Source organism: Syngnathus acus, chromosome 10 (genome assembly GCF_901709675.1).
Source record: "Syngnathus acus chromosome 10, fSynAcu1.2, whole genome shotgun sequence".
Classification (NCBI taxonomy): Eukaryota; Metazoa; Chordata; class Actinopteri; order Syngnathiformes; family Syngnathidae; genus Syngnathus; species Syngnathus acus.
Window position 1 is genome coordinate 2,406,840 of NC_051095.1, and position 26,919 is coordinate 2,433,758.

Genomic DNA, 26,919 nt, shown 5'->3' on the forward strand with positions numbered 1-26,919 from the left:
GAATGTAATACACGGAGATGAAATGAGTAGCGCCACGAAGGGAAACACATTTATTTATTTTTTTTACACAATGCACTCTTTCAACTGTTAAATTAGTCTTTACAATTCTGGCTCCTTTTTTTAATGAACTATTATTTCATTTCGACGCCAACGCTGTGTACAGTACACTAACAAAAGCACAACCAAACGGAGGTAATTGTTTCGGGCAGTGAAGAAAAAACCGGACTGCTGTGAGTAAACACTCTTTAAAGACTAAAGTCGGAAATCTTGTTTCGGATTCCGACTGCCCATCAAATCGGAAAAACGTCTCCGGATTGAAGGCTCGCGTCCTTCTGGCAGATCAGGAAAAGCTTATCCATGCTTTTATCGCTGCTCGACTTGATTGTTGCCATGCTATTCTGACTGGAATCCCTCAAAAGAGCAATATACAGCTGGAGATCATTCGGAACGCTGCTGTTGGAGTTCCGACCACAGCAAAGACCACTACAATCCTTACATTTCCCTTGTGTTACTTATATTCTATGAGTCTTATCTATTTATATGTATGTCATATTTTCCTATTGGCCTGCCTGAGGAATACGAATGAAAACTAGCTTTGTAGCAATAATCCGGCAAATTTACGTTGGTTTTTATTCCGATGTTCATTTATTTGCATTGTCTTTATTCAAATAAATAAATTCAATGCATTAAATAAATTAAATTAACTAAATTAGTTAAATAAAAAGAATTATTAAACAAATTAAATCAATACAGAAGACAGAAACGAATAAATAAATCAATAAATAAATCAATACACTGGCTCCCAGTCAGTTGTAGAATAGATTTTTAAAATATGATACTGGTTTATAAATTACTAAATGTCTTAGGTCTGGAAGATATACAAGAAAGGCCGCTAGAATATAAACCCGAAAGCAGACCGGTTTAGTAGAGCACAGGGTTCAAATGCAAACATGGTGAAGCAGCATTTAGCGGTTATGCTGTACGCAAGTGGAATGAAATGACAACAGAAGTCAATTTTGCCTCAGGTGTGTCCTAATGTTTGGTTGTTTTTTAGTTATAATGTGGAGCACAACTGTGCAGTGTAAATAAAGCCGCCTTGGCTTGCCTTGACTGGAAGGATGCGGACAGCGAGATGTTTATTTCATGCGTTCCGCTTTGCAATCAGATTGCATCTTAATCTGATCCCAGTGTGCAATCTGCGGCTGCAGTATTTCCATGAAGGAATCCGCTCATCAAGCTGTAATCTCGTCAAGCCCGGCATCAAATACCTTTAGGTTTTGCCGAAGACACGAAAGATACGCAAGGGTTCAACTGGGTTACCAGCTATCAAGCGTGAGTTCAACAATTGCGATCTCTTCAGATTGACATGAAAAACCTGCATAGTCAGCAATTTTCTGGATTTTGGTGGGGGGGGGGGGCTGAATTTTTTAATCAATAGTTGCCATTACCGCTGGCTCCGCCCCCTTTTCTTCTCCTGTTCATGAAGATGAAGCTGCAGGGTAAAATGGATTTCTTCTCCTTCACTCTCTCAAGCTGCCACATTTTCTTCATTATTTATGCAAAATTGCCTCCACTTTAATTAGCTCAGACGCCGAACATTATTTTTTCATGCTTTGATGGTTTTTGGACTCAAAACGGGCAAATTTGATACATTCTGTTCAGGCTGTACAAAATATACACGTAAGAAATCACACATGCTGATGATATGCTGATTGGATTAGAAAATAATAAATACTCCAGAGAGCTTGTCTTTTCTTAGAACACCTCTGCAGTTTTACGACAGCGTGCATTCAGTCAGAGGCGCCTTGCAAACAGTTGTTCTGTTGACAGATGAACGCTTCCGTCGCTTGTACCTGCCAATTAAAATCTGTCCATCTGCCGTGCGGGATGATTGGCACTTTGTGGATTCAACATGAAGCGTCGGGACAGGCACGGTCTTTGCGTCACATCCCACACAGACAGCTGGCAATCCCGTCTTTCATTCACAGATCAGATTTTTCTTTTTTTCAAAGACGGCCACGTGAATAGTTTTCAAAGGCTTCCATCTTGATCTGAGAAGCGGCTGATCAGGCCATAAGCTAACACAAGCTTACATTTGAAAAAGGTCGGCGCAGAGTAGCTGGAGATGAGAGAAGGCATCATCTTTGACCCAGATTGGCTGATAGCGTACATGCCGGACAAATAAAGGCGGCTGGCAAATGTCCACGGTGTCCCTGGAGCCCAGACAGATCGCTTGTAATATGCTGCCGCAGATGTAATGCAACAATTCGGGGTTATTGCTTTCTAGTATCAGCTTCGGCGGTGACCCCCCCCCCCTCCCCCGACACACACATGAAGGTCAAAGGCAGACACCCGAGCCGGGAGGTGATTCAATTGCCTCAGACTTGATTACGGTCTTACAGCACCCTTGCGACTGCATCATCAGGTGTCATCCATCATTCATGGCGCTGCCGCTCTGCTTAACGACAAACGCTGAAAGCTAAACTTGCACCCAGTCAATAATGGATGAGCGCGGAGGCGGCGTCCGCTCGTCTTGAGTGAAGCTTTGTCCGGATTAGCTCTGACCAAAGTCGGGCTACCGCGGCTAGCGTGCGTGTTGATGCGGCCAGCGTGCGTGCTAACGCAACTATCGTGTGTGCTAATGCAGCTACCGTACGTGCTAATGCGGCTACCGTGCGTGTTGATGCGGCTAGCGAGCGTGCTAACGCGGCTAGCGTGACCCCGGGATCACCCTAATCTGTGCTCTCTTTATCCTCATGCCAACCTTGAAAGGGCAGCTGCCAATATTGCACCGTTATTATTTTTTGGTTCCACCCCACAACTGTTTATTGTACTTTCATTAGCCGGGCTCCGTCATTCTAATTACGCCGACATCTTTTGCGGGGGATAAAAGTTAATGAGCTTTTATGAAATAATGACTTGACCTTTTTATTTATTCATTTCCACCGACGCTTCCCTCTCCCACGTCTCCGCCTCCCTCCATGTTTGGCGGAACTTCCCTCGCGGGGTCCGACTGGCAAACAGTCTCGATAACAATTCCGGTGATTTGTCCTCATAACTGATATAAATAAAATTTGAAATGTAATCGATGCACACTGCATTTCCTCATATCGTGAGCATTGATTGGAACAAAATGACGGGGCGGGTAAAGTCCGCCGGGTCTAAACATCTGGTCATCCTATCGTCGGCTCTGGGGTTCAAAAGATAGCGAGCTATGCATCGACACCCCCCCCGAGCGCTCAATGTGCACAGTTCCGGTTTTGGCACGACGACTCAAAGAAAATGAACCAGATGTGACTGCAGCCTAATCTCGTTCGTTAGCGTACAAGAAGCCATTTGACTCCGCTCGTTAAAGTTTGCGCTTGAGCACATCTTACACCCCGTAGAGGAGTTATGGTCACCGCTGCAAAAGCGGATGTGTCAGGAACCAATCGAGCTATTCCAAATCAAGCTCCATCCCAAAACCCGGGATGGGAATGTGACCCGGGAGCAGACATGCGCATGCTCCGGTCACAAGGTCCGCAGTGCAGCGTTGAGCCTGCGGCCGTGCCGTGGCACTGCGGCACTTTCTCGGGCTTAAGGCCGTTCATTCCGCTTGAGACGTACACATGATCGACCTTAAGCAGTTCACATCTGGGCCCCCGACCCGCCCAGCACGGTTCTGTTGCCCGTCAATCTGAGACAACGTCTTTGCGGCTTCTCATCGAGACAGCGGCCGGCGAAAAAAAGAATACAGAAGGAGGGAATACAGAACCAAGGAGCCGGAAGGAGGGCTATAACGACGCGGCCACTTTTTTTTTTCTCAGTCTGGTTCGCAAGAGTGAATGTGAAATGGGCTGTAGGCGTCATGCAAAGGGACAGCGTTCGGATGGGTCAGTGAGTCGCCAAATAGGACGTTCCCGCAGAATGCGCTGCGGCACACATCCAGATGGGGGGGGGGGGGGGGGGGGGATTATTGGACCATTCTAACAACAGCAAGTGAAAAGGAAATGTTGGCGCTCTTCTCAAGACTTTCTGCAAGGTCTGACAGCTCAATTGTCTAAATGTGACAAAGTTCATTACGTGTTCTGAATATTCCTTTTCAAGATTCAACTGAGGTAAGAGCGAGACAAGAACACGTTGGGTTTCCTCACTTCACCTTTGCCATCGTTACCGGTGTCAATAATTTAGCTGGATCAAATGCTAGCTCCCTCCTCCCTGTGACACCGAATTTAGCGGGAACGGCGCTTTTGTTTTGACAGGTTGAGCTGACGGCGGGCCCTTCAGGAAGCGTAACCCGCCCCTTCCTTCCTCCAAAATTTCTTTAAAGGAAAGCGGCTCTGTGAGTGACGGATGTGTCACAGACTTTCACTGCAGTGAAAGTTGACTGGTCGGCGGCTTGCTGCCAAGTCGTAAAAAAGGCACAAAAAAAAAAGCCAAGAGGACCTCTGGAAGACACACAACAGAAGGGACTTGACTGGTCTGTCACACAACAGGAAGCTTGACGTCACTTAGATGCAGGTCAGGAAGAATCATACCCGAGTATGATGTTATCGTGTTTTAGCCAACAAAGCCTTCGAACGTGCCAGTCAGACTAAGATCAAATTTATTGTAATGTAGCCGCTCAAACACAAAAGACAAAAAAAAAAAAAAACTAGATTTCTTCCCAAAAATTTAGCGAGTGTCAAACTCATTTTTGTCACAGGCCGCATTGTATCTGATGAACTAGTTTTGAAATCAGACCAGTAAAAACTGCTCAAATATTTTGAAAAGATTAAGAGTAATCCAAATTGCTAGAAATATCTCTATCTTTTTTTAAGAGTGAAGACAATTTGTAATTTTAGTATTGACACAAAAAGTCAATGCCAAATGTATCTTTACGGACCGTATAAAATGTGGTGGGCCATATCAGGCCCCCGAGCCTCGGGTTCGACACCAATTGATTCAAACACTGCTTATTTCCTCGATGTCCGTTTTTCTATGCTTGTGCAATAAGTGAAGACATCACGTGAAATTTGATGCGCGGCGGTTACAAAAATGAACTAATTGTGTTTGTCTTTCTGTATTTGTTTGTTTACGTGCTCGTTTATTTTCCAGATTACGGCGTCGGCTGTCACATTTCACGCCGGGGCCCTTCGGAGCCACCGAGGAGTCCAGACTGTTATTTCCACCTCGGCGCTCGTCTACCTGATTGCTGGCCCGCTTGTTTCCCTGCTGCCTGCCACCTGTGCCATGCTATGCGATGCCACACACACGCAAAAACACACATGGTGAAAAAGCAGGCCATCTCACAGTGGTGACTTGGCCGCGTAAACACTTCCATCTTTAGCGCTTAGGTGTCACGACGAGGGTTTAGTCTTCCGTTTGTTTTCATGTGACAAACATGTTGCAGATGGAGATTCCGCAACCCGACTTAGTTCAACATTAACACCCCAACGGAGGAGGATAACAGGATAAAGCCAAGGTTGATCCTCCACGAGCGGCTTTGTGTGTTGTGGGATTTGTGTGTTATTGTCATGAAAAGCATCACGGCGGATTTCGTTTCGGCCGCTTCGCGAGGACCGAATGGAGTAAAAGTAAAAGCGGCACGACGCGATCGAAACCGCAGAGGAGGATCGCTCGGGAGGCCGAACGTGGCGGGAAGTCGGGTCGACTTTTTTTTATTGATGGCTTTAGCCCTACAAAGCCAAAGATATCAACGTCAAGCAGTCCTCGCCGTTTAATATTGCGGCGAATCGCCGTGCGGGGATGATGTGGCTCCAAGTCCACCAGGAAAAATAATCCACTCCTTGTTCCCGCCATTGCCCGCTTGATAGGTAATGAGATAGCGCCGTTTCATCACACGCCGGTCCGGCGTGATTGTCAGCGGCCGACGGAAGATCCCGTCGCGGCGGAAATGAAACCACGGGGTCCGTTTGGTTTTGAAAATGAAAAAAAGGCTCGGAATTCTTTGTCACGTTCATGAAAAATGTCTTCACTAAAAGCATGATTTCCAAATATAATGACTGACTTTGTATGACTTTGTTACGATGACGGAGTTAATTTAATCCATGGCTGCACAACGAGCATTGTTTATTCAGACGCCGAGACGCGCGCCTTGTCTAGCGTTAATGCGCGGCTTAGCGTCACGTCGCGACAACAGCTAGCAGACGGAGGGAGCAGTGTCCATTGTTGAAGACAACAAAAAAACTTGGCACCGGCCCCGGGCATAACGAGATTAACCCTATTTTGGCGTCAACGGCATTTACAGTGAAATGGTGTAATTCGCAGCATCGGGGATGACCTCGCCTCATAGACGTATCGCCTGGCAACAAGCCCGCGTAGCTAGCCAGAGAATAAGACGAGAAAAGGCCGACCAGTGTCATCCAAAGCCAAAAATGCGTCAGTCCGGTTTGGCAAATAAAAGACTTTTGATGAAGAGACAGTCAATATTTACCTTTCCTGGCCAGGATAGGTGTCAATGTTTATGCTAATGTGTGATGAATTGCACTGGCTGTGAAATAATATGGCGGCAGTAAAGAGAGATCAATATTGTGGAAGGAAAGTTTTGGCACCTTAAAGTTTCTGGAAAGTGATTTTTTTTTTCCCCCTAAATTTGAAACCCTCCAGTAACTGTCATGTACGGCCTATATAAAATTGTCTTGAGGCTTTTACACACTGCAACAACGAGGCACTCTAAAGCCCCTGTCCCGACTGTCACGTTAGACTCCGCCCCCTTGCCCTACCACCTCTCAGTCACACGCGCACACTCGTGGCCGACGACGACGCGCTCTAAAGCAGCCGTCTGATGTGCACGCACTCGTGGCCAACGACGAGGCGCTCTAACGCGGTCACGCTAGCAAACTATCCAAAGGGAAAGCGCATTTTTTTGAGTGTAGGTTTCAAATCGACAAAAAATTCTAAATTCTCTTGACAGGGTCTTGAAGAAACAAACTGCAGTCAAATGTTTATGCTGCCCTGAATGAACAGCATTCATAATGAAGTCTTTTTTTTGGCGCTACTAGCATAACCAGCGTGGGATTTGAGTGACAGCAGCAGAAGCAGTTTGCGTTTTGGCAGTCGGTGCTCATTTCCTTTGTAATTTGGTGACTCTGGCGCCACATTAACACCATAGGCGGTCTTGTCACTCGCAAATCACATTGATTGAATAAACAAATCCGTCATCAGCTTTGATTCAGGAACCAGATCAGAATGCAAAGAGGCGCCGTCGCCACACGAGCAATCGCGACGACTTCCGCGAGTTTGCCAAGTTGGAGCGTCAAGTGGGTGTCAGGCGCTCGCTCGCTCGCTCCTCCACAACTGACAGCGGGATTTAATTGTATCTGACAGACGCTCGCCCGGGCGGCCGTGCACCTCGGAGCCAACCGAGGTCTCACCTGACAGACTCGCGCGAGGGAAGCGCTGGGCTGGAAAACATTCGATTGACACCCTTGCTGGAGGCCACTCGTTTCCCGCATGGCCGGCGTCTTGCGCGGCGGAATTTTGTCGCATTTTATACGAATCGGGAAGCTACACGGTTGCCATGAAAAAGTAACTTACGGATTCAATGTGAGTTACATGACTGTGTTAATCAAAGTGAAAACCCAGTCTGGTATTTTTGGGACGCATTTACAAAGCACGTAGCGTAGCGATCGGCATGTAGCGGTAATCGTATCCCTTGGATAATAATCGTTTCCAAACGTTCATTTCATGCAGTTTGTATTCAAATAAATGTAACAGGAGATAAATCATGTCTGGCTTGAAGAAATGTGCGGAAGGCAAATGCGCGGAACAAAACAAACCAGAAGGTCAATTTCAAGATGACAAAACCACTGAAGGACAAAAATTCCCTGTTCGCAAATCTCAATTTGCGTATACCAGGCGAGACCTCGGTTGGCTCCAAAAAATCTGTCCGATCTGTCAATTTGAATCTTAGCGCTCAGTGATCATCTATTAAATTCTGAATGAATTATATATTCATTCCTGCTGTCCACTTGTTTGTCGAAAATGAATAAATACATCACCGAACGGGCAGTCGGCCATAATGACCCAATTTACCAACGCCGAGCCAAGAACACGTCTGAAGAAAAATTAAGACGGAGCGAATGTTTTGTTTTTTTCTGCTCCGCTGCTCCGTTTCCAAAGGACAAACGTTTCCCGCAGTCACTGAAGCGCCGCATTGCTATTCAGCTCTCAATTGAGCTTCTATCCGCCACGCGGCAATTTGACACGGAGCGCACAGACAGGCGGAGAGGAAGACGGAAAGTCGAGCAGCAGGAGGAGGCTGGCTGGCTGGCTGGCGAGAGTACGGCGACTACGGCTAACCAGCAGTGACATCATTTTGCGCGCTATCAAGGCTGCCTTGAACAACAGACGCGAGTGAATTAAGCAGCTTTTGTGAAGCTGCTGAAAGGTTGCTCAGCGCTTCCCACGTGGCAACTTGATCGCAATCAGGGCCGTACCGTGATTACGTTCTGGCCACAAAGCAATCTGTCCAAAGCAAAGAGAGCAGTTGCTATTTGGAAAATAAGACATATGGGTGGAAATGACTCATTCATTCATCCACCACTTTTATGTATTTATCGCGATAGGAAAGAATGTGTACCGTCTTAAAATGTTATGTGAGTAAAAGTCTGAACGTATCTGACCGTTGCTGTACTTTAGTTTTTGTTTTTTTATATTAAGTTGCTTAAATATGCCAATGAGGGGCGAACATTTGCAACGGTTGGCAAAAGTAGCCAAAGCGATTTACTCACCAAACATTCGCCAACGGTTTTAGTGGTTTTTTTTTGTTGTTGTGAGGAAATTTTGAATATGTTCAAAATTCCCTTGCAAAAAGAAAACTGGTGAACCTGCTATAAAAATAAAAATAGAATAAATAGAAGAGAATTTTAAATGTTTTTTTGTTTGGTTTATCCCCAAAATAAATAAATAAATAAAAATATCATATATAACATATAAATATAATAATAATATTAATAATAATAATAATAATGAATAAATAATGTAGTGAGATGTGAGCATTTTTCTTTAGGTAGACTAACCGAGTATTTGTATTCCGTTACAAGACAAGGCTGATGGAAAGTGTGCCACTGAACTCCTGTCACATCATGCCAACGCTTTTACCCCCATTGTTAATCATTGGAGTTGAGCAAAATCCATTTCAGAATTTGTCAGCGTGAAACAAATAGGTGGGGAGGGGAGCTAGATGTAAGCGCGGCGGGAGCCAAAGTGCTGACAGTGGTCAAAGGTAAAAAAAAATATAAAAATAAAAAAGAAGAGATAAGTGTGGGGGGGGAGAGAGAGAGATAGAGAGAGAAAATGTCTTGTTGGGAGGTGAAGAAGAGATGGAGAACCCAGATAGCCTTGAGAGGAGGGGGGAGGGGCAGCGCCGGCGAGCTGGATGAATGTGCAGCCGAGGCACAAGCACAGAAGATATGGAAATGGGATGTGTCAGGGAGGGAGGAAGGAGGAGGTCGAAAACGTAAGCGAGTTTGACACGAGCTGACAGCACAGGAGAACTTGAAGCAGCTAAAGAGACAAAAGGCCCGCAAAGAAAAGAAAACCAACAGTGTTTGATATCTCTAAACTCCGCCGTCTGCGCTCTTTCAAAGACTCATCGTGTCACATCTATTTCAACCGTTCAATAAAAACGCGCCGTCGAAATAAGATGTGCTCCAAGAGAGTGAATCCTTCCTCTGGGCCCCTTGATGGCTTTAAATGGACTTTAACCTCGAGTCCTTCTTGTACTCCATTGGGCCACCTCACCCCGAGGAACTCAATCAAGTGCGGGATATCGTTGCAAAGCCAAGAAAATACCTCATACTGCTCGTGCCCATTGGTTATCTATAAGATCCCGCAAGGAGCTGAATAAAATATGACTTTTGGAAGTCGAGACCGAGACAAGATCAAGAACGTATATCCGGGTGAAAAATCACACACGGTGAGCAGGATCTTTTTTTTTTTGGCAACAAAAACAAATTCTCCTATGGCATTTGTGAAATAGTACGGTGAAACTGCACTCCAGGCATAAGGAAGCCCAGGCTGCTACTTTTCTCACTGAAAACTAGTACAGGCCTGCTCAAGACCAAGCGAGAACTGGTACAGGCCTGATCAGGACCAAGCGAGAACTAGTACAGGCCTGATGAAGACCAAGCGACAACTGGTACAGGCCTGATCGAGACTAAGCGAGAACTAGTACAGGCCTGATCAAGACCGGACGAGAACTGGTACTAGGCCTGATCAGGACCAAGCGACAACTGGTACAGGCCTGATCGAGACTAAGCGAGAACTAGTACAGTCCTGATCAAGACCTAACGAGAACTGGTACAGGCCTGATCAGGACCAAGCGACAACTGGTACAGGCCTGATCGAGACTAAGCGAGAACTAGTACAGTCCTGATCAAGACCTAACGAGAACTGGTACAGGCCTGATCAGGACCAAGCAAGAACTAGTACCTGCCTGATCTCAACTAGTCTTAATAAAAAAAAAAAAACTCATAGCCCTCATCCTGTCTAAGATTGAGACAGTCCTTCATTTTCAAAACAACCCAGACCCTTTAAAAGTGGCCTCGGGACCAAGATCAACCTCAAGAACTACATTATGAGGCCTTGCTACTCAGGTAGATCTACCAAGATGTTACATCCTAATTAATCACCGCTATCCAACAAAACCTGAACAATATATGTACAATAATGCAACAATGAATGTAGAGTCTTGAAAACTGAAATTGGTTTCTGGAAGACGAAAGATACTTTTCAAAGACAGGTTTGGTCACTTACCTTCCTTGCAGTATTTCCCCCTGAAGCGGGTGTGGGTGCAGTCGCATTGAACCTCTCCATATTGGATCGAGCAAAAGCCTCCATTGAAGCAGGGATTCTGTTTGGTACACAGGTACTCCAGGTCGCTCTGGATGCCCTGGCTGTTCAGCAGGGTGGGGGGTGTCTCTCCCACTTTCAGGTTGGAGATCAAGCCCATGAAGGGGGGCTCATACTTGACCGTGCTGGAGGTGAGCGCCGAGAGGCGTACGTCGGGCGGGATCCCGCCCACAAAGAGGTCGCTGACCACGGCCATCTCCTTGCGCTTGGACTTGACCTCCGCCACTTTGGTCTCGCCGTCCACCATCAGGAGGGTCTCCCGGTAGTTGCGGGTGAGCAAGACCATGTGCCAGCGGTCGTCGTTGACCCGCGTCTCCAGGTGTGAAACGGCCGGCTCGGCGCAGTGGATGGCGAAGCGCAGCTGGAGGCGTCCGCCGGCGATCAGCAGCTCCAGAAAGTCGCAGTTGCCGCCGTCGTCCAGGTAGAGCACGAGAGCTTTGCTGATGTTGCTCTTCAGGCTGAAGCTCAACTCGCCCACCGAGCCGGCTTCCCAGCGGCCGTAGCGAGCCCACTGGCCGGGCGCCCCCCCAAACTCCAGCGTCCTCGCTCTGGAGAGCAGGCTGAGCAGGGCCAGTGCCAACAAGGGCCACCATGGGAATCTCAAGCCCCTTATCATGATTTAAGAGGTAGGATTTTTTTTTTTTTTGCTGCAGTCAATAGATTTGAAATGTGAGTAATAATTATTCACTCTTGGGAGCTACGTGAGAAAAAGCCTAGCAGGGGTCTTTTTTTTTCCCTCCAAATTTCCTGACGACTCAGCAGTTCTTTCCAGATCTCCCTGATCTAATTCTTTGTCCTTATCCTAACTCTCCTTCGCCTCTCCATCAGTTGGTGCCTCTTAGATTCTGAGGAACGGAATGAAAAATAAGAGACGAGGAAGGGGAGGTTGGGGCGAGTTCTTCTTGGTCTCTCTCGGACCAAAGAGCTCCTGATTTCAGTGGACAGCCATTTTTGTCTGGAGCGAGACGAATTAGGTGAGTCCCATCGTGATGGGGGCGAGGCAAGACCTGGGAAAGACAGAAAGAACAGTTTCAGGTATATTCAGTAAGTCCATGGTGCAAATGAGTATTGTTTGGCCTTGACGGAGGTGGGCCCGATGAATGCGGATCTTAAGACGTGCGAATCACACATCTATGCAGCTGGTCATTAGCGATAGCAAACATACGCGTAGCCTTGAATCCGGCGCTTAAGTGCTAAAGTTGGCGGCAATACATTTCTGGCTTTCTTTGGGTGATGCTTATATTAATCGGGAAGAGAAGGCACAATCTTCTGCTTGGAATGTAATGATTATTTTTTTCTAATTTGATGCCATGTGTGCCAGACTGATGGCGCGACAAATGCGTGAGCGATCAAATCTGTTGTTTTGGTCTCAGTCCGTCTGTGTTTGCCGACGAGGCAACCCTGTGACATCCGAAAGCTTTTCCAACAAACGGGCTCAAACTGAATATTTGACTTTCTCGTGTTACTGATTTTGCTGACTGGCAAAAGTCAAGGACAGCAAAGACTGGAGGCATAACGGCGTCTCTGTGGATGAAGCTCATGATGCCAACGCTTTGATTGTGCTTGCAGCCCTTACGGAGTCATTTCATTAGGGACTTGAATTCATACGAATAGTTCAAATATTGTCGTTTGAATCAAACGGAAGGATTTCAGTCACCCGTCAAAAATGTAAAGGACTAAATCCAGCGCGTTCCGTTTTGTGCCCCGATCCGTCTCAGCTGTTGCCTTAAAAAAAAAAGAAAAGACGGCTCTCTCAGTGGCATCACGAGAGGCAAGTTGAGTGAAAGAGCAGTCTACACACCCTGACCCGACTCCTTGTCAAATCGACGCCTCGAGACTGCTGCACGCTCATGTGAGCGAGAAGCGACCTATTTCCTCCCCCCCATCAACCCCGTGGGAGACGTTGGCATCGGGATCACCCCCCCACTCCCCTCCCCCATCACTTGAGGACTCTATGGCGCAAACTGTCCCATTTCATATCTTGACATCATCACTTGTGGCAAAGTTAGACTTTGTAATATCTGACATGTGTAACAAAGCATAAACACCTCCAGATTTTCTTTCAGACTCAACACAGGACACTGGAATTATATATCCTCGCCACTCGGCGTTTACTTTGCGCCTCATTTCCCATTCTGACGTCTACAATGGCTTTGAAAAAGTCCTATTGTAATAATCCAGACAAAGACTAAAGGAACTATAGCTCAAACACATATTTACATATCCATCGGTGTGCACAAGCATCAGTGTGCGAGGATTATACGCATTTAATACACACTTACGACTCGAGCCAGACACACACACGCACACACACACTCCGGCGCAGGCAGGAGTCATTAATCCTATCCTGTAAGAAGCTCAGCGGGGAAGCATCCGTCAGCATGAAGCCGCTGCCGCCGCGCTCTAATTAACCAGAGACTCACGTCGAGAAACTTTTAATATTCGGCATGGGCAGCGTGCAAAAAAAAAACATAAGTGGCGTCGGGCAAATTTAGGGTAAAAAAAAGTGCCGCTTAGTCATTTCAGAGGAAAGAAGTCTTGGCAACAAGAAGGGGAAGATTGGAAGACGATGTTTTGTCTCAACGAAAACAAACAGGAAAGTGAAACCTAAGGAAAAGAGCCCATCTTCCTTGGGGGAGGTAATAAAGTGAAACGCCAAACTGGCTTTTGGAGCCCCTCCAGATGCGAGCGAGCTCCGGCGGTTGCTTGGATGGGCCTCGTCATCTCTAAGCCGCCAGTAGAACGGCGCCGCTAACTGCTTTTATCCCCGATGAGGAGATGCTAATGAAGCAGATCAAGAGCTTTAGCCTTGCCGTTAGCGCGGCAGATTAATCTCGACTTTGAGCCGCCGCGAGTCCTCGTTGCTTCGCCGTTGTGGCGACGATACCTTGACGAGGTGACGGAATACGGTTGAATTGTCGTTTCGGGTGCTTTGACCCCAAGGCGTGCATGTTTAGGAAGGCTAGTTTTCAAAATATAGAAATATTTCCTCAACGTAGCGGGGACGTGACGGGTGAATCGCGATTGTTTGGAATTTTTCATTGGTGTTCATTTTTTATTTCGTTTCGACTTTTTTTTTAATTCAGTTAGTTGTAATTTGTTTTTTAGCTTTTTGGTGGGTTTTATTGAGGAAAATGCTTTATTTGAGCCCAGTTTTTATTAGTTTCAGTAATATTTTTAATGTTCTTTTTTTATTTTTTTCGTTATTTTTTTTCTTTATTTTTTTATTTTTTATTTATTATTTTATTATTCAGTTAGTTGTAATTCGATTTTAGAACAATTTTCTTTAGTTTTGGGTGGTTTTTATTGAGGAAAATGCTTTATATAAGTTCAGTTTTTAGTAGTTTCAGTATTAGTTTTAATGATCTGTTTATTGAGTGCAAGTTAAAAAAAAAAAAAAAAAAAGGCTGATTAAATATCAAGTAATAAAGTCAACTACGATACTCAAACAACTGTTTGGTCTTCCCTCTTCTGTTGGGAAGCACAGCAATAATAAAATAAAATAAATAAAAATAATAATAATAAACAGAAAATAAATATATTTAAAATGAAAGCTCATGTACGACATTAATTGACAAAGACAATTTTTCAGCACAATTACCCAAAGTCATTTTCATTTGTATTTAATTTGGTTTAAAAAAAAAAAAAAAACATTTTAGCTTTAGCTACTTTTCATTAACAGGAACAGGGTGGATGAAGCGAGGTAACATTTCATCGATTTCTGCCACATGGGGCGAGCTTTGCATGTGGAATGTTCAAGCGCCATCCAAGGCAGCTGGGGGGCAACTCCAGCTTGTTTACACGATGCAACTTTATCTCTCTGCGGAAGATACTCAACAACTTCCTGTTGCGATGTTGTGCATGCGTGAAATGCTCGCTGCGGGCGACGAGGGAATATGGCCGATTAGGTTGGAGTGCGTGGGTGGCGCCATGCTTGCGTGTACGCGCGTGTGCGTGCGTGCGTGCCCGCCAGCACGCGTGTGGCTGTCCTGGTGCCCGGAGATGTTTTGGGTAGAAGAGCACAAGGCTCAGTGGTCAGGCCTTGAGACTCTCCCGCTTCCAATTAAGCAGCCCAGCAGCCTGCGGCTTCGCCGGCCTTATCTGAGCCAAAAAGAGGCGAGGGTTTCAGGGGCGACCGAGTGAGACAGCACGCGGCGAAAAAAGACAGAGAAGGCTGGCGTAGATAACAAGACGACGAACTGACAGGGGGGGAGTGGCGGGTGGCCTGGCGCCTTGACTGCGCCATATCTTTTCAACTTCAAAAATGCTTTCTTTGATTCCATCCTTCATCCTCACAATAGTTGAAAATAGCCGCGGAGGTATTTTCATTCAACAGATGTCAAAATAAATGCAAGGGCTTGAAGTGGCTCGCACTTCAAGTTCACAACATAATCAATGTAAGACAAAAAGAATTAAGACAATCAAACTGTTTAGCCTTTGGAATGCTCCTCCTAGCGTAATGCTAACACACAATTGAATTGGATTTTTGTTGTATTTATAAACAATGTACATTAGAAATCTTGGGTTTTACCTTTACTACTATTATTTACCATTATCAATGACACATGTCAATTAAAAAAGTGAAACTATAAATAATATACACTGTACTGTAGAATAAATGAATTTATGTGAAGTCGAGAAGGACTATTTTTTGAATAAAAACAAGCAGACATTTATGATCAGTGAAATAGACTCTTTTTTTCTTTAACAATATGTTTTATAAAGATGATGCCCCCTTAAATTCACTTCCGAAAAAAATATTGGCCAAATCAGCCAGTTTTATGTTAAGTAGGGTTGTCGGCATTGGCTGAAAGTACCGTGTTTTCCATGCATAATGCGCCCCCGTGCATAATACGCACCCTAAAAATGGCATGTCGATGCTGTGCGCCCAAATTTTGACTCCTACTTAAGTCCGTAAACGTAAAATTATTTCAGAAAAAAGATCATCTTCGGGAACAACCGGATGTTATTCTGCCGGTCAGTATCACTGCGCATGCGCTAGCAAACTCGATAGCGAAGAAATGTTTCGGATTTGTGTAGGGTACATTGTGACAGCAAACGAGCAGGTGATCGAGCAAGCGTCTGATACGAGAGCATTGTCAAAGTCAAAGTACGCTTTATTGTGTTCGTATGGAGCGTGTTTGAAGTGAACAGCAGAGAAGAAAGGAACAAGGCAAAGTGTTGTGAAATAAAATATTACCTGTAATACGCATTTTGTTATTTGCTGATTGAAACTGCTAATTAAACTGTGAATTGAAACTAATAGGTAGAGAACTGAACTCTCGCTCTTTATATAGCTGACGACAAACAAGAAGAAAGGTGTGATTTCAAGTTTTATTTCGAGGGAGATTTTCTTCAAAAATTGTTGTACCCATGCATAATGCGCACCCCAGATTTTAGGACAATAAATTAGTTAAATTTTGCGCATTATGCATGGAAATCACGGTAATCAGTAAAGTCCATTCTAAAATGTTCAATAAGTTACTTCTAAAATCGAGTAATCCGTAAAGTAACTGCATTACTTTTTCCATTCTGAATATGTGGCCATTTATTCGAAGTCGAGACCGTTGCAGCCAGCACAGAATGGCATTTTCAGCAACATCTACCCAGGGAACGCAAATTGTCTTTATCTCTTGTCTCCTCATAGGCCCCGAAGACAACAACGACAGGGCGAGCATTCATTTGCAAAAAAAAAAAAAAAAAAAACCTCACATCGGACAATTGGTGACACTTTGCAGCGTCGGCAGAAGTCAAAAAGCAACGAGAGCAAACACGGCAGGCCTGTGAGGACCAATGACTCGGGGCCTCAATCGTGCAGCTTTGCGACGTCCGCTCGGATTTCTGCACGGACACGAGACTGCAAGGTGCGCTCCGTGGACAACGTGTTCCTCGTCACCCCCCCACGCAAGACGCTCAGCTCATTACGAGCCTTTCAATTCACTTAGTATCATTCTAACGGTGCCGTATTGATCCGCTCCGAGGCAGAACCTCACTGACACTTCTCTTGCATGCCTCCTCTGCTCCCATGAGGAGGCCACAAGCGAGGAGCGATGTGATGAAACACGCATGCGATGTCTCCACTCCCCGCTAAGCAAAAAAAAAAAATGCGTTCGCCTCTCCTTTGGCGGCCGCAGTTCTTAATCCGAGCGAGCGGGAGGGAACATGCACGGGCATGGCGGTGTCGCTTTGTGACTCACAAGAGGGAAGTAGCACGAAGGGGGCTTGAGAAGATGCGAGGTGACACGCAGCTTTGTGTGCGCACATACACATATGGACAGGGAAGACACAAATAGGCAACGATGAAAAACACGATGTGTGTGTGCATAATGTGCGCATATTTGCGAGCCTCCGGGCAGACGACGTTGGAGAATAAAGAAATAGATTATGCAAGCAATGCTCACTCTTTCTGGATTTAAAAAAAAAAAAGGTAATGCGGGAGGAATTTTTTGAGCAACCAACCTGAACAAATTGCTTCCACTTTGGGGATACCGACGATGGGAAAAAGCTGAATAGACAAAGAATGGAGAGGTGCCCTCAAGGGGTCTGCTTTGGTTGGCTCTTTACACTTTGCGCTTGAGGCAAGGTTGTTCGAGTTAACAAATATAATGAACAATAAACTGCAATGATCATTTCAGAACTATTTTGCGTCCAATAATTATGTCACTGCTGCAAGGTGCTGACAAAGATGCTTAAATTGTTTGTAGCACAAATGCTAACAGCGCTATTTTGTTTTTATGCTACGTCAGACATCTAAAATGTCCCGTTTGCATGTTTTTGTCTTTAGTGTCACATCCAAAGTGTCACCGTCAAAGTGACTTTAAGAAGATGTCCGCCGATGGATTTCGGCTTGCAATGTGTCAGAACAGACGGGATTAGAGGCAGCTGTACAAAAAAAAATAAAATAAAAAATAAAAAAGGACTGTCGCTCTCCATCTTGCATCTGTTCCTATTCTCCGATTCGAAACTCATCATATTGTAACATGAAAGCTTCCCACCCAATCGCGATCATTGTTGACAGTGAGAACAGAATAATGGCGAGCATGGCCCGCGACGCCGTCGGCAAGGCGGAGAAGAACCGAGCCGGCCCGCCACATCCCGCTCAGAGAACAAACACAAAGGTTTTCCTTTACAGACACGTCCCAGGTGAAGGCTCGGGCTAATTCATGGTCTTGGAGAAAGCGGCTCGGGGAAGGATCAGTGAAGGGGATAGACCCAAAGGCGGTTAAGGGCACGACTTTTCTATACCGGCGGTTCCTTCAAGAACATTTTCTATTACGACGTAACATCAACCTTTAGTAAGCAAAAGGAACATCGTTGGAACTGGAATGACTCCCAAAGGAAACGTAGTTTATCGTCATGTGGCCCCGACGCGGCGGGGTCGTAGTGGAACTACATGATGGTTTCGAGTAAAATCCAAGTGGCTGATCGATACATCATGAAAATTGATTGGCTGGTCGGTGAGTGAGTGAGTGAGTGGTCCTCAAAATAGCCTTGTTGGTGGACAACGCCGACGCGTGATCTCTTAGCTAATAGTTTACATCCATCTCCTGGTGTACATCACACGTGAATATTTCATGAAGCTCGTTGTCGCTGATTGATGATGTGGTTGCTTTTATCGAGACCTTGTCCGGGGAGATTGATTCCGCCGCTGTGGCTGCTATTTCAGGTGTAATTGCATTTTTATGGGAGACTTTATTTTTCCCCACCTCCGCCAAGGAGTGTGATGTTCTTATTACATATTGTTTGTTAGTGGGCAGGATTACGCAAGAGCTACTTTACCATAGGGTAGGACTAAGAGTTTACATGAGATTTTGACGGTCGCAATTACATATCTGTGCTTTCCATTATCAGCAAAACAAGCGCATTTACTTTTACGTAAGAGCTTCTCTCTTCAAGAGGAAGTCAACCCGCAGATTGTTTTTGAAGTAATATACTCTGTGCAGCCCAACCAGTCGAAACACATTGTTTGGATTAATGTTTAGTTTGTGACAGGCAAAAGTCACCTGTTTTTATAGGGGGCGGCCATTTTGGTACCTGCTAGCGACTGATGATGACATCATAGCTAGGAGGTGACAACCAATCACAGCTCACCGGTTTTCAGAAACAGAGCCGTGATTGGTTGCGGCTCAGTTTGTGAAAACTTGTGAGCCGTGATTGGTTGTGACTTGAAAGGCAACTGTGATGTCATCATCAGTCGACAGCAAGTGACAAAATGGCCGCCCCCTGAGATGGATAAAACCGTGTACATTTTGCTGCTTATAACTTATATTCCGCAAACATGATAATCAGAATGATGTGTTTAGACCAGTGCTTTGGGGGGCGCGGTGCAATACCTGGGGGGGCGCGTGTGACCCTGGGGAACAGGCTTTTTTTTTTTTTTTTTTTGGCAGTACTCGAATAAAGTGTAATTGCGCATTTACTACAGTAGGCGGCAGTGGCGCTCTCATTGTTACTTCTGTCACGTTTGCGACAGTGCAACATTTTACGACTTACAAGACAACAGGTTTGCCTTGGTTAGCACAAATTGTTTAATTCACCTTGTTTTGTAGGTTCAAGTGTTTTATATATTGTGCTCCTGAGTTAATGTTGCTGAACTGAATATAAATAAGTTATTATTTTTTTAGTTTTTGTAGTTTATTAGTTATTAGAATTATTAAATATTATTTATTGATTTGATTTAATTTTGCAATGGTGCAATTAGTTGGTCAAACATGTTTACAGTTTAAACAAGGATTTATTTATTCTTAATTTCAGGCATTGATGCACTTAAAATCTTTTCTGTTGCAGACTTAAAACACGATTTGATAAAGTTATTCTTTGTAAGTTTGACCATATGTCTTTCTTTTTTTCTTTAATGTTAATAAGGATAAAATGTTATGCAGAGATGGATAGTCACGGTGGGGAGTGGGGGGCGCGAATAGTTTTCTTCTTGCTAGGGGGGCGTAACAGAAAATAATTGAGAAGCACTGGTTTAGACTAATGTGCGCACATACAACATATTATTGTAAAGAGAAATTTTGGACTTCCTCTGCTAGCCCAGTTAAAATAGCCGTAGCCGTCAATGGTAGCAAGAAGTCAATAGCTTCCAGTCAATGAAGAAAGGACTTGTGATAAGACTCAGGAAGCTGCCGTCACCTGAACAAATAACATCAATGAGTGAATCATTCCTTTCTAACAGCAGAAGGTCACCGACAAAAGCCGCGTACACACAAATGTGTGCGGCAAGTGGAAGGAGGGGACTATGGTGACTTTTGCAGTCCCAGGTGAAGTGGCCCCCCCACTGGGATTGACTCAAGCGAGTCGCGGCCGGCGGCTGGGGCAAAGTCGGGAGAGGACGTCGGTGTCGGAGCTGGTTAAAAATGTATGGCCTGGCTCTCTGTGGCCAGACAATGAGTGTCCTCATTCCTCGCCTGTCACCACTGGGAAATTCACAGCAAGGGGAAGACGAGGGCGGGGCCCAGAATGTAAGCAGTTTGCCGAGTATGCTAGCACTAATTGGAGAGGAGGAAAAAGCCCTCTCCAAGGACACACACACGGCCTCTTCCACATGATAGGAAGGGAAAAGGGAACAACAAGGTTTTTCTTGAAAAAAATAGAAGCAACCCGGCGTGGGCTTGCCGATTAGACAATATAAGCTAATGCTAACGCTAATCATTAGCATCAACAAAATTGATGAGGACACAGCATGGGAAAATGAATGGATGGCTTATCCAGGTGTTATTTTAGGAATTGGGGGTGACCTCATATTTTCTCTAAACACTTTGGTTTAGCAGATGTAGCGTGGAGGGCACGAACGGTTACGTGACGCACATTTCTTTCCGGACTGTGTTGTGACATATTTGAAGGGAGAAGTGGCAACGAGGCGTTATAGATCCTATTGCTATTCCACCGCTTCTCACTTCCTGGCGTCTTGCGCCAAAGGCTGATTTTGCTGAGGTGAGGAAGAGTTCATCCGAGCAGAAGTTGATGCGCGTTAGTGCCTCCGACTCAAACACATGGCCCCTTTTCAGATTTGTTCCCGTCTCACGCGCACACAAAAGACTCCCGCTCGACCGTGCGGAGGTTGTCGCTCCGTGACAAGCGCGACCCTCTCCCGATTCGGAATGCGTCCCGAAAGGCCACGCCGGCCGAGGAGTACTGCGGTGAATTTGCCTTTGCGCTCAGGATTCACGTCGACTCATTATGCAAAAGCGACGAGAGGAATCATCTCTTGCGTGTCACGCAATTATCGGTGTGCCATCGAAATAACTTTCTGCCTATCAACGTACTGTGAGCTACGTAATGTGCGCAGGCATTGCTAATTTGTTAATTATGTCATTAATGTCTTCCCGGGAGATGTTTCCCACTAAATCCGAGACTGTCTGCCGACTGATAATCAGACTCAAGGAAGCTGTTCTTTCTTTAAAAGGATTTCGGGTACTTTCCCCACATACATCCATAATGTGTGTCAGATTTATCTCAAGAGGAGGCCAAAGGGGAGCAGTGTTGCATTCACCACAGCTCCAAAAGTGCAATTAGAAGTTCGATATGATATATGTGGCCAGGAGCGTTGTTGTATTGTCTGTCTACACGTTGCTTCACCATTTGTGTTAAACTGTCTTTGGCTTAAGGCAGGGGTGTCAAACTCATTTTTCTCGTGTGCCGCATCATAATCATAGTTTTCTTTGTAGGGCCATTATGACTGTGTAGCCATACATGATATACAGTATAGACTACACAGCAAACTAATGGATAACAAGTTTTGAAATCAGAGACGAGTAAAAAAACGTTCAAATAATTTAAACAGATGCATGGTAATAAAAGTTGAGCAATAACAGTGAAGACAATTTGCAATTTTAGTATTGACACATGACAATTTGTCTCCGCGGGCCACGTAAAATGATGTGGTGGGCCGTGTCTGACCCCCGGGCCTTGAGTTTGACACCTATGGAGGTTCATTAGCATTCAATGTAAAAAAAATAAAATAAATGAGTGCGGTCGAGGATAGGGCTTAAAGCAAGCCGCCAGAGGCAGTGAGACAAGGTTATACGTTGGTTCTGACCCTGAGGGCATGTGGGTGAGGTCTTGACAACTCTGCCAGGGGGTCAAAGAAAAAGTGGAGGGAAAGTTTCATTGAATTGACTATGTTCTATATTTGAGCATGCTTCATTCAAAGCACTGCGAGGGAACGATTAGTGACGGCGGAGAGACGCTCGGTCAAGGTCTGACCATTACTGTTTCAAGCTTGTAATGGGCTCCATTCATTATTCAACAGGATATTTCAACGAGGTAAACTGAGTGAGAGCCGGGCCGCAATGCAATGCACGGGCAAGCTGCCAGAGGCGGGAGTCACGACTAAAATGAACGGCGTGCACCTTTTGGAGTGCGGGCAGGCGGTGTGGAAAACGTCGGGGTCAGCGCTTGTACGTGCAAACGTTTCATTAACCTTTGTCATCACGGAGAGCGATGCATTATGCGCCAAGCCGTCACTCCATACGGTCCAATGTTTTAAAAAAATAGATATAGGATGTCACCGGTCCCCATTAAAATGAATGGAAATACTATAATTGCGTTTGATCGCTCTTGTATTTCATACATCCGCCCGGCGACAACATAATACAGATGTAGCGACACACACAGAGGCGTTTCGCAACTGATTCAGTAAGGATAAAATAAAATAAGATATTTACCTATGAGCACTAGTATATTGTCTGTCTACATGTTGCTTCACCATTTGTGTTGAACTGACTTTTGGCTTAAAGGTTCGTTAGCATGACTATGGGGTTTGCCGTTGTTTGTTAGCATCGAGCTAAATTGAGAAACCAACGTGAAATGATTTTTGTTTAATTTGACAGTAAACCTCAACTAGGAGTAACATTTGACAAGTTTTAGCCTCTTTTTTTGAAGTATTGTCTACGTTCTGGCTAACTGCTGCTTGTTGTGAAGAGAGTTGATTCCAATTCAAAGAAACAAAGTAAAAATAATAATTGCCAGAGAAATTTCACAGGTTGCGTCACTCGTATCTCAAGGCAGCTCTTTGTGGATCCTAATCCTCCATCTTGATTGCGCCGAGAGCTAATTCAAATGTTATGACCTAAATATTGCAAAGGCGGAATAAATAAATTTTAAACACACTCCACAGATGTCGCTAATAAAGCGGCTATCTAAGTGGATCACGACGCCCCCCCCCCCCCCCCAAAAAAAAAAAAAAAAAAAAAAAACGTACAATGGCCCGCGGGGTGGAAGTTGAGACGGCCTCAAACGGCCGACGTGGGGGAATAAAGAGTGTTTCCTTGAACGTGAGGTTATTTATTTACGAGGGGTGAGTGGGCAATAAAAATGGGAGGGAGTGAAAAGATGCAGCAATAATCCTGCAGCACGCTGTCAGTAACAGTTGGCACGGCTTTGTGAGTCCCTTGCCTCCCCTACCGGATTACGCACACAAGCACTCTGACGTCCTCGACTAACAATAGCACAATTTTCAATAATCCTTTTTTTCGCCCGTTCCCTTTTTTTTTTTTGCTACGCTGCCTGACTCGGTCGGTTCTCTTTCACTCTGCCGCTTTGCTATCTCCCGGCTCTCCTTGTGTATTCCATTTTCTGGTCATATTTAAGACTCAATGATGCAGGTCCGTTCCGGGAAATGGATGTCAGACAAAGCGCGTGAAAAAAAAAAAAAGCAACAACAAAAAAAAACATAAGTGAGGAATCAATGTAATTGCCCGGCTAACAAAAGGGGTTTGTGTTTGGCTTTAATGGCAGACGGGCTTCTGAGGATAATGAAACGTTTTCACATGCTTTGCAACACTTTAATTGCGGCGGGCCGGCTCAAGACAAGCAAAAATAAAGCAAGAGTACTGGTAGGAGTCAATAAATGAAATGTTATTTGGGGAACTTGTTCAGCAGAAAATAAAGAAAAAGTACAAAGTTGCATTTAAGGTTTAGGACTTGTCACTATGGTGGTTGACTGTTTTTGCTTTCTGTGCTTGTTTTTCGCCTTTGAAACGGTCTTAGAAGCACTTGGGATTTTTTTGTTATAGTAACTTCTTGTCTTTTGTTTTTTTAAATTCTGGATTTTATTTCTAAAAATTTCTGAAAATGTGTTAAATTTCTGAAAATTGATTTTGCTTGGTTTTTATTAGTTTTATGTCATATTTGAAGTATTTATCATTTTCCCTTCATTCTTGTTTTGTTAAAAAGTTTTTTTTCAATCTGAGGTATTTTTTTAAATAACTTTGCTTTAAAACATGCAACGCTTCATGATAGTTGTGTGACAAAAGGCTAATAAAAGTAGCAGGACTGATTTAACTCCTTTATCTGAACGGAAACGTAAAACTTTAGCACATTTTAGGTTCTACACGGTTTCACTAATAAAATGGCAGTTGCAGAAAATCAAACAAACAGTCTCCAATGTCCTTAAGTACACAAGGATGTTTTGCTTTTTCTTAAGCAGTCAAATTTGGACTTTTTAGCTCGATTTCATCTGATGCTGAAAAAACCAAGCAAGTTTTTCAGTTGATTTGTATTCCGAGCCAGGCTGTTTGCTTTTGCGACTGCCAGAGGAGGATTGAACGCTTTTCACGCGGGCGGGCGACGACCATATGCTACTTGAAACTTGGAGATGAGTGCGATTTCACTCCTTGCCCCACTGAAGGATTAGCTAGCTAAAAATACGCCGGCGCTGGCGAGAAAAAGCAACGTTCGCCCACCTGCCCTCCCGTAACTTGAATATCTCGGCAACCGTGCCAAACGGCGGCGCCACACTCAACGGCGGGAATGTTCAGCAAGAACGGAGCCCGAGGAGTCGGACCCCCAGCGGCTTTTCTCATCTCCATGCCGGGGAGGCGGGGGATTGATAAGGAGAGGCCGGGAGACCTGCCGACCCCCGCTCGTCGCGGCCCGCGTTGGAGCGAGCGAGCGAGCGAGCGAGCGTCTCTGGTCATGAATTATTCCCGCGTACGGGCCTCCCAGAGAAGCTGAGGCAGAGTTGAGGAGCTTTGACTGACAAAGCCTTTGATCCGGCAACAGCCACGATCTCTATGATCAGAGTTTGCCTGAGACGCAACGCTCCCGACTCGCTCTCGCTCGAAGCTTTTTACCTCGATCCGTACCCGTGCTTTCGGTCCCGGCTACATTTGTTCGTGTCCTTGCGTTGGTTTAACACAAAAGGCAGGGACTTCCTTTTGTCAGGTGAACAGACACGAACTTTTTGAGGTCCCAAAGTGCTCGGAAAGGATCTTCGTAGCCCGAATACATATTGCATAGATGGTGGAGATGGACTCTCGGGGCTCGCTTTTCTGGGCCATGGTGTCAACGCCAGCAAGGATGCCAGTTTGGCAAATTGCTTCCTGTCGGGGTGTCTAAAGTTTTTCCTCTAATGGCTGCAAACAGAGAAATAGAAGGATGCAAGGAATTCTTCACTTGGGCAAGACTTGGGCAATAATGCTATTAGGGTGGTGACATTTTTAATTTTTTTTAACAATCACACACCCTTTTAAATAAATAATCATGTAAAAATAATGGTGTGGGCCTGGCCAAATTTTATTTTCAGTATATGCTGCGGGCCACTAAAAAAAATGGAAGGCAGGCCGCAAATGGCCCCCAGACCATAGTTTGGCCAGTTTAGGATATGCGCCTGGTGAAGTCACAATTTGATAGCAGAAAAACGATTGACACCTTGGGCCTGGTCAGACCACGTCCAAGTGGTAAGTCTAGTAAAACTCGACGCATTTCATTTATGAAATATTCAATTGCATTTTTTTTTTTAACTATGAGCGGGATTCCACTATGTCAAGACTCGATTGCGCGACTTAAAAAGAAGGCAAGCTGCTGCCGGTTGTGACCACCCCCACAACGATGCAGACCTCCCTCCGATCTGCAGATTTACGCCTTCACAAAAATAGAGCCCTGAATTAAATTGGAAAACAACTAAGCATCCATTCATCCAACACTATCTTCGCTGATCTTATGGCTGGAAGGGAAATGATTTTGCAACACTGTAAATTTGCATTTATTAGCTATACTGCCGTCTAAAGTGTTTTTCATGAAATTGTATTGTGCAACTAACCAAGGGCAAGTGAGACCGACAAAAAAAACGATATTTACAACAATACAGACATTTCCCCAAGTTGTTTTGGATCATATTAGGTCGTTTCCATCGACGTGGCAATGCAGAAGAGCGCTATAATAATGTTACAATACAAACTACAATCGCAATGAATTTCCTTGTGGCGTTTATGAAGTCGGAGCGCCTTTTATTAATTGACTTCATCACGCACGCAAAGGTTTGGCCACACATGAACGGGAAATGATGGTCTACATTTTGCAGATGAGAAAGGGTCAATTACGGTGTAATGCAGCATCGCAGTGGAGTTATTATGTTTATATTGCAAGTGATAAGTCAGGGCTGATGCTGTCGGCTTTTATGACTCCACACCCAGCAGTAGTAGCAAAGCAGTAATAAAACCTGCCCTTCTTTTCCGAGTGTCTTCCTACCCCGCGGGGGAAGCGGGGTGGGGAGAAGAAGAAGAAGAAGAAAAAAAAACAAAGTGCACGAAGAAGATGGGTCCCTAAATGCAGAGCAGCAACAACCTGAATAATTCATTCACTTGAAATTGAGCGAATATAATGTGCAGGATCGTCTGCTGTTGTTTGCGGCCACGTTCAAAAACAAAATGGCTCCCGCCGGCGGCGTTCAAAGGGGAAGCTCGCAGCGGGAACCCAGGGCAAAAGTGAGCTGGGATTACCACGCTTAACAGGCGCGGAGAAAGAAGACGGAAGAGTCGTGAGGTCGATCCGACGACCCCCCGCTCCCCCAAGAGAGCGTTAAGCCTATTAGCTAATAAATCGGAAGCAAGGCACAGGTGGTCTAATCAGGCCGACCCGAGATGTCAAGGCTTAAACAATTCATAATTTTGCGATTAAACTCTCCGAGCTTTATTTACACGCCACCGGATACTTGACCGAGCGAGTACAGGCGACCTTGACGTTATATCACGAGACACGCATCCGGAATTAAAAATGCTGAATTGCGTGGCGCGATGCAGCCGATAACGACGCGGCTATCGTGAAGCGATTATCCGTGAGCGGGGATGTCAGACGGCG

The 26,919-nt window shown here is 45.1% G+C and overlaps 2 protein-coding genes across 11 annotated transcripts in view; both read right to left on the reverse strand.

The window, feature by feature from the left end:
• LOC119129646 (C-type mannose receptor 2-like) overlaps window positions 1-26,919 on the reverse strand; it is a 902,042-nt gene that overhangs the window by 517,967 nt on the left and 357,156 nt on the right. The gene's annotated exons all lie outside the window — the stretch shown is intronic.
• LOC119128075 (neurexin-2-like) overlaps window positions 1-26,919 on the reverse strand; it is a 250,844-nt gene that overhangs the window by 171,682 nt on the left and 52,243 nt on the right. For all 10 annotated transcript variants that reach the window (XM_037260157.1, XM_037260160.1, XM_037260158.1 and 7 more), the window contains one exon: window positions 10,741-11,843. In XM_037260157.1, coding sequence (XP_037116052.1) covers window positions 10,741-11,452 — 712 coding nt within the window. In that variant the 5' untranslated portion in view covers window positions 11,453-11,843. The remainder of the gene's footprint in view (window positions 1-10,740; window positions 11,844-26,919) is intronic.